The sequence below is a fragment of the Balearica regulorum genome, chromosome 2 (assembly GCF_011004875.1).
Source record: "Balearica regulorum gibbericeps isolate bBalReg1 chromosome 2, bBalReg1.pri, whole genome shotgun sequence".
NCBI lineage: Eukaryota > Metazoa > Chordata > Aves > Gruiformes > Gruidae > Balearica > Balearica regulorum.
The window spans coordinates 30,048,888-30,061,004 of NC_046185.1; the positions used below are offsets into that span (position 1 = coordinate 30,048,888).

General features: G+C 44.4%; 2 protein-coding genes across 7 annotated transcripts in view; one reads left to right on the forward strand and one right to left on the reverse strand.

Moving 5' to 3' along the window:
* Positions 1 to 9,208, reverse strand: part of LOC104639124 (transcription factor E2F5) — a 41,791-nt gene extending 32,583 nt beyond the window's left edge. Inside the window, exons 1-4 of one of the 4 annotated variants that reach the window (XR_012833773.1) lie at positions 8,960 to 9,200; positions 2,785 to 2,894; positions 1,966 to 2,129; positions 635 to 676 (exon numbers count right to left, since the gene is read on the reverse strand). Coding sequence is in view for 3 of the 4 variants with exons in the window: in XM_075743793.1 (XP_075599908.1) it covers positions 635 to 678; positions 1,968 to 2,129; positions 2,785 to 2,894; positions 8,960 to 9,088 (445 nt within the window). In the remaining variant the exon portion in view is untranslated. Of the gene's footprint in view, positions 1 to 634; positions 679 to 1,965; positions 2,130 to 2,784; positions 2,895 to 8,959 lie in introns of all 4 variants that reach the window. The other 3 variants (XM_075743793.1, XM_075743794.1, XM_075743795.1) reach the window with 3 other exon arrangements.
* The window catches only part of RBIS (ribosomal biogenesis factor), a 424,391-nt gene that overhangs the window by 12,021 nt on the left and 400,253 nt on the right, over positions 1 to 12,117 (forward strand). The gene's annotated exons all lie outside the window — the stretch shown is intronic.

Here is a 12,117-nt window from a genome sequence, read left to right on the forward strand (position 1 = left end):
CAAAAACAAACCCAACCTTCCCTGTGGCAAAGAAGGGATGGTTCTAGGCCTAACTGGAGGCTGAACAACAATCTTCCCTTGGGTGCCCCAGGATCAAGAGAAGATGTCAAGGGAAGTAACTTCTGCCAGGAATTCTTGGCAATTTCTTCAAACCTCCTGTACAGAAGGAATCCTTTTGATGTAGCAGCAATGCCTCATCATTAAACTTCAGCTGGCTCTACTTATACAGCACCATCAGGAGCTCCCTCTGGCCAAAGCTGCTGCCAGAAAATTTTAGGAAATTCGGACCTGCCTGGTCTTTCTGGTGGGCTGGACCAACAGGCCCTGTCCCTGGTTCCATTAACAGCCTGAGGCAAGCTGCTGCAAAGTATGAATACAGAAAGAGACATCCAAAAACTGTCCTCTGAAAACAGCTGAGCTTCCATTCCATACAATCTGTGACTACAACTAGAAAATGCCGGAACTTGCTGGTCACTAACATTACGAGAGACATCTACTTACTACTGATCACTACTGAATACTTCTAAATTCAAAATACTTACAGGGGAAAAAGCAGGTTAGTTAGCAAGTTAGCGTTCAAGAGGAAGATCAGGAAATCCCTCACTTTAAGAAATTAAGCCTAGCAGCAACTTACCATTGAAGCAGTTGCAGATATCTTCATGAGTGACATATGAAAATGTAATTTATGTCAAGGAAGATTTTTCTTAAAGCAACATAAAACTGGTATTTGTTGCCCTTTAAAAGAAGTTTGTCCAAACTCAGCCTAAACTATAAACTTATTGCTGCTACTCAGAGGTGTAATCAAGGCATGTTTTTTGGCTTTCAGAATGGCTAGTTAAGAATAAAAAGAGTTCTGTCTTTTAAAGAAAAAACCCAGAAAATATATCTGTGAAGAAAATACAAAAAGGAAAAAGTTGCATAGCTAGAATGAGAAGAGATTCTTCCAAAAAAGGGAGCATGTAAAAATCTTGAAGTATACCATTTACCTCACCAACTTGACACTACAGAACTCAACTACATATCAGAACTTCCCAGAATCACACAAAAATACTGCCAGAGGGGACTTGAGAGTTCATCTACCATCCCATTCCTCTGCCACAAGGTAGGATCAACTGTTAAGACATTCCAGGCAGATGTTTGTCTCCCATCCAGAAAACCTCCAGTGATGGATGTTCCACCATCTCCTTGCGGGGTCAGTTCCAGTGCTAGCTCTCCCAAAGGAAAGTTTCTCCTAATGTCTAACTTCAATTTCCTTTTTACAAAATCCATTTTACAGCAACAGTTTCTGTAGCACAACTGCAAGCAATTTTTAAGTACTTATCACTGGTACTATAGATAAGAAGGGCACTTTTCTGCTCCAAATCTCAGGTGTCTATTTTGCTCGGTATCTTGCAAGACAGCAAAACACATGGTTACAAAAAGCGTAGCAGGAACTCCCTGCTCATGGGGTATTTACACACAGGATGTTTTTCTAGGTCCAAACCCAACAAGCTTCAGAACTTTACCAACTCAGTTTGTCCTTGGGTGATAGCTTTATCTTTTCAAGAGAAGGAAGCAACACAAAAAAAACCCCAACCAAACAAAAAAAAACAAAACTCATGTAAAGCACTGCTAAGTAAGTATAAATTCAAGCACTGGAAAGCAATACAATTCATTTAAAATAAGACACCAGCATTATACCATGGACTTAAAAATTACTGCCATATATATATACACTACATTATTTTCAGGTTACCAATCATACAGTCACAGAGGTTAAAAAGTCATGTAAAAAGATTTATATTTTCTTTCTTTTTGAACCAAAACCAGAAAAAAAATATTAGCCTTTCTTTACTTCTGGATAAAATGGACTACATTATGCTTTACCTATTACCTACATGTTAATTATTTACCTATTATTTACCTATTACCTAAACTGTTGTTTTAATTCTAGTTCCAAGATGCACACAATTCATTTAAAAGGATATTGGTGGTTTGTAGAATCATCCATTACATTCTTGATGCTTTGCTGAAGCCACAGTTTCTGCTGATCCAATTCTTTTTCTTTTAGCTCTAGATCTTCAATTTCAGCTTCCAGATACCTCAGCCTGTCTATGACTTCTTTTGTATTGCAGCCAGCACCTACACCTCTTAAAAAGGCATAAGGGTTCATGAAACAACCAGAAGTGAAAATCTGAAGCAAACATGCAAAGATAATTTCCTAAGACTACTTTCAACATTTTGAAAATCTACTAATATTCAATATGAAGGAAACGAATGTTTATCCTCCCAGCAGTGTTTCTAACAGAAGAATGAAAATTCTTAACTTCAAATCAAATTTCAAATTCACCTTTACCTATTTTCTTTTGGAATGTAGCTTTTTCTGCATTGGAGCTAGCTCGTAGGCCCTTTCACCTTCCCCTCTAACTCTCAGTTTAAGCTTTCACCTTCAACGACCCAAGAGACAATAGGCATGGACTACAGGAGGGTAGGTAGGTGGAGACAGTTTCCCAATACCCTTCCCAGATTCATCTAGAGTAAATTTTTCAACTACCAGTGCTAGTTATAAAGTAGCAATACAAGTTTTCCAAAAGTTTCTCTCCTGTATGCTTTAAACTTGATTTTATGTATCAAAGATACAAGTTAAAGGAAAGACAATGTTCATTTGCAACTTTAAGTCTAAAATGTCATATTGCTCACTGATGAGCATAACATTAATTTTACGGTGTCATAGCTAGTCAGGAGAAGTCAAAAGAGGCAATTTTTGTTGAGCATGTGAACATCTGCAGAATTGACATGGCTTACTTCCACTGAATGCTGTTTTTTGACTTCTTCTCAATGAGATCAATCCCCTCCAAAACGTTGGTGATATCATAGATCCTTCTCTTCTGCCTCACAGCAAGGGTATCAGCAGCCTGTCAAGAGAAGAACAAGTATCAGCAACTTGCAATGCTGAGGGCAAAAGACAGTTAAGCTGTTCCATTGGAGAAATGCCAGCTAACGTCATTCTGAAGGGAGAAGGTTCAGCTCTTCAAGAGCCAGATGTTCAATCATGAATTGAAGAGTTCAGCACCTGCATGTAGAACTACCAAGCACACCGAGAGCAGTCACATCTCTGAAGGCCAGCAGGTCTACCCCCGTCAGAGAGGAGAGTTCACGAGTGTTCCACAGACCGTGTTCAGCATTTGGAGCACCTGCTATTCAACTGCACAGAAGAGCTTGCAATGCTCTTTTTGGAAGGTAGGAAAAAGTGAGGAAGGCAGACAGCAACACCCTGCAGTGCTGCAAGCCTCTGAAGCCAACGACGTATTAAGTTTATCATCCTTTCCGCTGACACGCGAGGTATTGCAGCCTTTGTTTGGATTAAACTGTGCCGGGATACGAAACGACAGGGCTGTAATTTCACCAAGTGGCTGAAGGAGAGCTGCAATACTTCAAGCCAACATTGTCCTCCAACATTTCACTGCGAGAATTCACCTTGCAGCCTACCTGGGCTCGCTCAATCTGTCACACTGAGCACTAAGAGCCATGTCTCAGCCCCCAGGACCTTGGCACAGCTCGTAGGGATGCTCGCTGCTGTCACACTATCACTTTTACGTTACAGGCAGCTAGGCTGTGTGTCTGCATACTGTCACAGCTCGTCACTCAAAGCAAAGCAGTGTCAGGCAGAGGAAACAGTCTGCTTCATGCCATAATTCTCACCATGGTGGCTTATATGTACCTAATGCAAAGACTTAACATAAAATAAGGCAAACTTGAGCTAGTCATGCCTTCCACACCCTCCTCTCTTTGATGCTGTAAAGTGGCTCAAGTTCGAAGAATAGTAGCCAAAAGGAGAGAAAGCAAAGAGGAGTGTGACTAACTACTCAGGACACTCAGATACAATGATTACAAGGGATTATATGTATTAAACAGATTAAAAGAATAATAATTAAAAAAAGGTAAAGAGAAGGATAGCTGGCAAAGACTTCTGCATCCCAAATTTCAACTAATGCATAAAGCCAACTAACTTCCAGTACTGGCACATAATGATTAATTTCAGTTTGTCCAACAATCTATTAAATTAATGCTTTTAGTGAAGCAGCCTATATGAAGAGTACAACCTGTGACAACCACAAACAGGAAGGCTAACCAAATCCATTTTATAGCAAAGTCCATATAACTCCTTTTACAGTATTTTCTGAACCATAAACAACCTCACTAATCTTCCAAGGAAATGACACTTTCCTATTAGAAAGTTAATTACTAGGACATAGTAGTCCAATTTATACTGGTTAATGTTTTGCTAGTGAAGTAAAATTACTGGAAAAAATGAAAGAAGAATGGAGATAAAAAAAAAACCAACTCTTACTACCATGAAGTATAAACACTGCTCTCTCTGATACTGATGTATCTACTAAACAGCATTTCTACTGATACTGTTATCAACATTTATCTTTTGCATGGTTTTCTGTAGCACTCTGGTAAAATCTTTTCCTACCTAACAAAACAAAATGCATACAAGTACATAGAAAGCGCACACCTTAGCTCTCTCCAAGGCAACAAGCTTTTCAATCACTTGTATCGCCAGGTACGCACCAGCTACCTTAACCTGCTAGTTTTGCCGCATGCATACACACTGCTTACAACGATTGCAAGAGAAGCCTTCCAAAGCTAGGAAGTGACAGAGTTGATGCCGCCTGCACAACATTTAATCAACACCCTGTATATCTCACAGTCTCCAGAGGCACAATTTCTACAAGGTCTCTACATTATTCAGTGCAAGGAATGGACAGCACACACTTAATCAGCTGTTATTCTGATTAATTACTTTCTGCTTCTTTGCCATTACTCAACACATGGACCTAGGCCTTAGTCTACCGCTCATGGTTTGAATGATGAAGAAACTGGTCTGGAGACAGATTTCATTACCTCATTAGATTTTCAAAAATGCCTGTCTGTACAATATATAAAAGCTTTACTAATCTTAATGTATTTTCAAACCAAAGTTAAAGACTAAAAAAAAGAGTCACTAATTTTGCGTGCCCACCTTCAGATGTTTCAAAGTTGGAGTGGTCTCAGTACTCTAAATTCTATTGCATTTCGTATGCTCAAAGCAGAGCTCCCATTAACACCAGCAGTGGAGATTCACTACTGCTGCAAACCAGGCTCCAGAACCCCAGGTTAGGGACTGAGAAAATGAAGGACATAGTTACATACGTATTTGGCTTGACTAGCACTGTTTATAATTCAATCACAGCTACAAAGTCCCACTACTTACAACAAGAATTCCAACAATGAAATCAAACTGGGGCCAGTCTGGAAAGTTTAATCCAGACATTCATTAACTTTCTGGTGCTGGTCTTATAACCTAATTATCTTCTCAAAATTTTATGGGGTGTTTCACAGATATTTTAAAAAACAATTGAAAAGTTCCTCACCAACACTCTAGCAGTTACCAGTGTAACACCTTCTAGTAGGCATGTGTCTCAGAATTTAAATTCAGGCATTTGGTTCCTCCACACGAACCATGCACTAATGACTTCAATAATTAGAAGAGCCTCCTGAGACTTTTAAATAAATCCCCTGTTGTGAAAAACACTCAAAACTCATCACCTCTCAGCCTATGTCAAATGGTCGAAGCAGATCCAGGCAGCACAAGAAAGGTAAGATGGTTGGATGTAGCTTCCACATTCCTTCCTCTGAAACATTTGTATTTGGAGTTCCTTCATAAAATCTTTTTAATGTAAAACTGCTACACTCTAGTCACACCATCTAGTATCTCCTCATACTTTGAATATGCACGTATCCAAGAAAAGCACTGTCACACAGACAGGTTCTGAATTGGAATAAAAATGCCTAAGCACAGTGCTTCGCTTCTGGTGCATTCAGATTGTGCAATTTCTGGAATACAGAAAACGTGCTGCTCAGTGCAGTTTCAGTTGCAGGTATGCGCACACACACACACAAAACTCTGCCCAGAAATAAAAAAAAAAATTAAAAAAAAAAAAAAAAAAGACAACCACAAAAAGGATAATGAAGAGCTCGGGTGCATTCTCACGGAACTACTTCTTTGCTCCCTGGGAGCTGACAAAAGGCAGCGGGAATTATCAGCTGCACATTCACCACATTAGCACTGAAGAGCAGAGGAATTCACTAGAGCACCGTGGCAGAGTCATAACTGAGCAGTTTAACAAAGCAGAAGGGCCAGCAACGCCTGCTTGCTCTCCATGTGTCAAAGGAAAGAGGTCCTGCACCTTCCAGACTGAGCCTGTAACAGGTGACAACACCTTCTCCTCAGAGGACTGTCAGTGGGAATTTTAAACTGAACAGCATGCTTGGAAACCTGTACGTAAAACTGCTGAATATCACTGCATCCATAAAGGTTACGGGAATGTAAAATTTAATAGATATGTTTTTTCTTCTTCTGTGGAATAGGGCAAACATAAGGCAGTTGCTATTTACTCCCCATCAATACATTTCTAAAAGTAGTAGCAAAGAAGTAGATTTCAGAGTACCTGATGTTTTGCACTGATGATCAGAAACACTACTTAACTGTCAGTACAGCAGGGACAGCATTCTGTTATAAACCAAGCCCATTTAAGCAATCCAGGCCAAAGCAACTGTATGCTACTGAAGAGAAAGAATACACCATGTTTTGGGAGTCATTTCAGTGGCTTACCCCTTATGCACTCATCTTGCTCTTTTTCTCTCTTCCTTGCAATTTGTGGGTTGCTGCATATAGGAACTTTGTTTTCTTTCCCTTCCATCTCATCCCTTAATGTTTTAGGCTTATTTCTATAGCTAGATTTTTTTATACAGGGTTATTCAGGGACAGTTATGCAATTGTTTGAGAATAGCTCTTTGATTTTGAAGCGAGCACTGCAGAATTCAAATTCCAAGTAAAGAAAATCGTCACTTCTACTCTCACGAGTTGTCAGATGTTAGTGAAGTGTCCAGCGCTAAAACATTTCCAAAAAAAGTTCAGCACACAGAACTCGTGGGAACACTGACCACACACAGGACGATGCATCACTACTGCTTCACGATGGCTCAGCACATGCGTCCCAAAGTATCCTCTTACAGACCGCTTGACTATAATCATAGATGTATCCAAAAATCACCAGGAAACATCCTATAGAACAGCTTTTCACTCGCAATTGCTAAATCACAAAGCCAGGAGTACACTTAATGTTTCCAAATTGTATTTTCTTCATAGTGCGCTGCTGGTTTTGCTACACAAATACTAATCAGCGGCATGACATCAGACGGTCAATACCTGTCAGCAGGGAGACATCTGAAGATGTTCACCGCATGAATCGTTGCTTGGAACTCTCTGTTCTGTTTCAAGACTGTCTTGTTCTTCACTTCCCTGAGCGCACCGACATAATGCGTATGCTGGTTTTCATTTTTCCTTAGATATGTGGCTTATTTATGAGAAACACCAGTTACAGAAATGTGCTTTCTGACTCATTGTTTATGAAAGTACCAACGATTTATTCACTTTGGTTAGTATTTACTTCCAACAAACGGTATCCTGTAATTCAGAAACCAGTCTCCAATAGGTGTGGAGCAGAAACGTCTATGACTTGTTGCAATGTCCACTTGCTTTTCCCTGGCTATCAACCCTTCTGCTCCCTCTGGGTAGATACCCTCCTCACGAAAGGGAACGAGAAATGTCACCCTATCCCTCTACACAGCCCAACTTTACTGTTCAAATCCATCCTCTTTGGCTCTTTAAGTGAAGCTTTTTGGCCTGATGTCTTACAAACTGAGTATGCTTTGCTTCTCAAACTGACCTGGAAGATGGTGCAGCACATGACAGGTAATAAAGTAAGCTGCACAACAATCCCCGAGATGCAGACCGCTTAGCTCCATCTTACTAAAGAAAGAGGCAATTAAATACAAAGAAGTTAATCAACGCGTGCAGACCGCAACATAACTAACGGGGGAGTATAAAACCTATCCAGTATCCTTCCTAGGTCACCCTGAAGTTTCTCTAGCCACTGTACCACCACTGAAGTGCTTGCTCTCTGAGCAGGGACACACAAAAAAGCTGTGAGAACACCGCTCACCTCCTGTAGCCCACTAAGAAAAAACAACAAATAAAGTCAGTTCTCCAGAAAAGACTCTTCTCCCAGCCAGCCTCTTACAGCACTTTGCTTCACTCCGCAGTTTGATGAGCGCCTTGACCAGCCACGTAAAACACGCTTTCACCTCGACGCACCGCGCACCCCGACAGTCGAGCAGAGCCCCAACCCCTCGGCCAGCGCGCTCCAGGGAACCGGCGAGCGGGACACCGCGCCAAGGGTCCCTCCTGAAACAGAGCCACCTCCCGGCGTGACCACCTGGCACCAGGTGGGCTTGTCCCGGTGCTTCGCTGGCGGAGTCCTCCCGCGGCCGCCATCCAACGCCTTCACGCCTCAGAAGCGGCGGCAGGCTGCAGGAGTGGGTGAAGATGATTCGCCACTCACTCCACCAATTAAGCATCTTTCATATATATAAAAAAGTACTAAAAAGGCGATGGTCTGTGTTTCAACGTTGTCTTCCCTTTGCTAAAAGGACATCGAGGGGGATGGGTGAGAAACAGTTTTAAATAATGGCCTTTACACGGAGTCAGCGTAGAGAGCAAAAAAATATATAGGAAAAAACCCCAACCCCCTGAGCTGCACTTTGTGCACGGTAACCATTCTAACCTCTTAAAAAACAAGAGTCGGGACGCGTATTTTAGCTGGCCGCGGCGGCTGTCACCCATCACCGGGCAGCCGCGGCCCGTCAGCGGCCGGGGCACCCTCCGCCGCTCGGGGAGGATGGGAGGGAGGGAGGGAGCGGGCGGCCCGGCCCGGCCCGGCCCGGCCCCCGCGCTGCACCGCCCTCCCTGCAGCGCGGTGGGGCTGTGCGCGCCGGCGAGGCCCGGCGGTGCCGCCGGCGCCTTATCACCCCCCCCAGCCCCGCGGGCAGGCCGCCGCCATGGCGCCACCGCCCCGCCCCGCCCTCGCACCGCTTTGAGGTCCAGCACGCCGTCCTTGGCCTCCTGCAGCAGCGACACGAACTTGGTGGTCAGCAGCCCCAGGCTCTTCTCGTGGCGGCTGCTGCCGCCGCCGCCCGCCGCCTCGGCCGCCGCGGCCATGCCGCCAGCGGGGCCGCCCCGCCGCGCCACGTGTCGCGACCGCTGCAACGGCCCGAGCCCGGAACGGAGCCCCGGCCCGACGGCTGCGGCGGGAGGGGCGGCGCCGCAGGAAGTGACGCCGCCGCCGTTGCTTGGACACCGGCATGTTTCGGCCGCGGGGGGCGAGGGGCTGCCCGCGGAGAACGGGCCGCGCCCGCCCCTCGGGGCAGGGGACGGGTCCGGGTCCGGTCGAGGGCCCGTCCCCCGGGGGAGGCCGGCGGGGCGGTGCTCCTCTGCGCTGCAACCGCCATACCCGCGGCGGGACGGGCGGCCCCGCGGCGAGGGGGAGAGGAATTACGCCGGGCTGGCGCGGCCGGGCCGGGCTGTTGCTCGGGCTTCCCCAGGGCGGGTGGCGCAGGCCAGGGGCTGCCTCAGGAGGGGACGGCCGGGGCGTCGGCCTCCGACCTCAGGGCCTGATGGGCTCCGGCAAGCTTGCCTTTCCCTTACACGATAGCTCCTTGTCGCTCGTTTGACCGTTTGCGTTTGATATAACAACAATTAGATTAATTATAAGCTATGTTCTCACATCTCCCGAGGCCAGACGCAGGACACGCTGATGGTCTGGTGAGAGGTACTGAGAATTTCAGAAGCTTACCCCGTCCCTTGCACTGGTGTCCAAATATACTCGGCCTTCACCTCCATTCAACTATGCTGCTTTCCTTCAGTTACCATCAGATTAAAGTAGAGAAGCGTTAAAGTCCACATAGCGTAAGGGAAAAGACCCTGGGATACGCCATCGCACAGGCAGGGGAGCGCGTTATGAAGGGACGTGGCACATTCAGTGCCATGTCATGTAGGAGCTGTGCCTTCATAGGTAATGGCGCACGTGCGAGCAAGCCGGTATGCGCTCTCTCTCTGGACCTTGAATCATGTTCCTCCTGGTCTCAGGTAACACAGGAATTTCCTGACTAATTGCACATTCAACATTGATTTAAGTAGATCCATTATCTTGTCTAGAAATGAAAACAAAACAATCTAATAATGGAATTGGTTTAAAATTGTCATGATTAATGCAGGAGAACCTTGCACCTGACAAGGTCAGGGTCTGCATTTCTTTTTTTTAAATTACTATTTTATACCTTTCAGTAACATCAGGCTGAAATTTATCCTTGTGAACAGGGAAATTTGGCACAGCTGTGACCTAGACCATATTTTTAGTATTTTATCATTTTGAAGGTAGAAGTCATTTAAATATCCATTAAAAAGCTCTAAGGAAACCAAGGAAGCATAAAGAGGGAAACGATGCCAAAGGTAGAATTAGCTGCAAGAAAAACAAACTATCCAAACACTACTAACGTGTGCATGTACCCAAGTACGGTAGTATGAGATTTCTCAGCCAAGAGCAAGGAATAGAAAGAATTTATGTTAAAAACAGTAACAACTTCCTATGATGAAATCAGAAAATAGTTTCAGAATGAAATTTTGGAGGAAAAATCTCTTAGCCAGTATTAATAAATTGAATCAGGGTAAGAGTAAGGTCTTTTACATTCCTGGTGCATTCCAGGTATTCAATTACTGCACCCAAAGTGTAGCTTGGTCAAATAGTAAGCAAAGAAGAAGAAGTGCCAAGGAAACACTTGATAAACACAACAGAAAAGCACTGCGAAGTGCTGCAACCTCTCTGCATTAGCGACATCTGTGTAAATACCACAGAACAGCTTTCCAGGTGAGTATTTCCTCACGTAAGGTAGCTTCTGAAGAAGCAGGAGCATGCAGAGCACAAGGTGAGAATGAGAAGTAATTTTCTTCTGCATTTAGGTAACATTGATATATTTGTATCAGGGAATCAAGAGATCACTGGGATGCCAGTAGACCAATAAATTAGGCTAATTTTAAACTTCACAGCAAAATTTACTAGACTGGCATTCATTAACCCAATTGTGCTAAGAGTTGGTGCTTACACCTTGCTAACCATTACCTCTATGCATTCATTTTTACATATTACCAGTGGTTAGCACAGATTCAAAGGAGTCAGTCCTTACAGCTATGTCCCACCTTAGCTGAGAGCACACAGTACCATGGAGTGATGCCTCCTCATTGGCGCCGATGGCTCCACTCCTCGGTGTCTCCAGGGCCGGGTGCAGGAACTCTGCTGCAGGGAACCAGAACCAAAGCAGGCAACCTGCTTTCTGCCCCCTCCCACAGAGTTGGGATCTTGCCCTTTTATAAGACAGTGCAATCTCTAGCTGCGTTCCCAGGCCACTGCAGGTGCCTTATTCAGCTGTTGGGCTGGTTTTTTATTTTGCTTTGCTGCTGTTTGCTTGCTTAAAGCGAAAGCAGTCTGTTCCCAGCTCTCAAGGCTATGCTTTGCCAAAGACCAGTCACTGACCATCTGTGAGTTGTTTTTGCTGCGGTGGCCTCTGCTTTCAACTTGTGCCCGTGTTTCCAAGGCCTCTGTTACATCCCACACTTAAGCGGCACCTCATAACAAGCGACAGCTGGTATCAAGCTCTGGTTTGCACAAGTTCTCATAAAAAGTTGGTAAGCCCAACAGGCTCACACAGCCAAAGGCCAGGGGCCTTTTACTAGCGCTAGAACTTTCACAGGGCTGCTGGGCACACAAACGCACACACAGTTACAACACGCCATGGTGCTTATGCCCTGGTTCTGAACAAGGTGACAGCAAAGTCTGCTTTGTGGCCTCTGTCCTCATGGGAGCAACGGGACACTGCTGTAGCTATGGCAAGGTGCAAGGGGGAAGGAATAGCTCCACCTGGTGTACCAACAAATAACTGATTTTACTACTTACTGTTTTACTTAACTAGTGCAGCATTAAATGCTTCAGAGTATGGTGAAGTACCAGCACAGTTTAGGATCTTCAGAGAACAAGCAAAGGTAATAAATGCCCGAGTACAGTGGAGATGATCAAGTCTCCATCATGAAAGTAATATAACAATCATATTAACATCAGGCTTATGATTAGCTTCCATAAGAAGCTGTTAGTTTATTATCTCCTATTTTTCAAAAGCCTGGGAGGAAACCTATTGCTG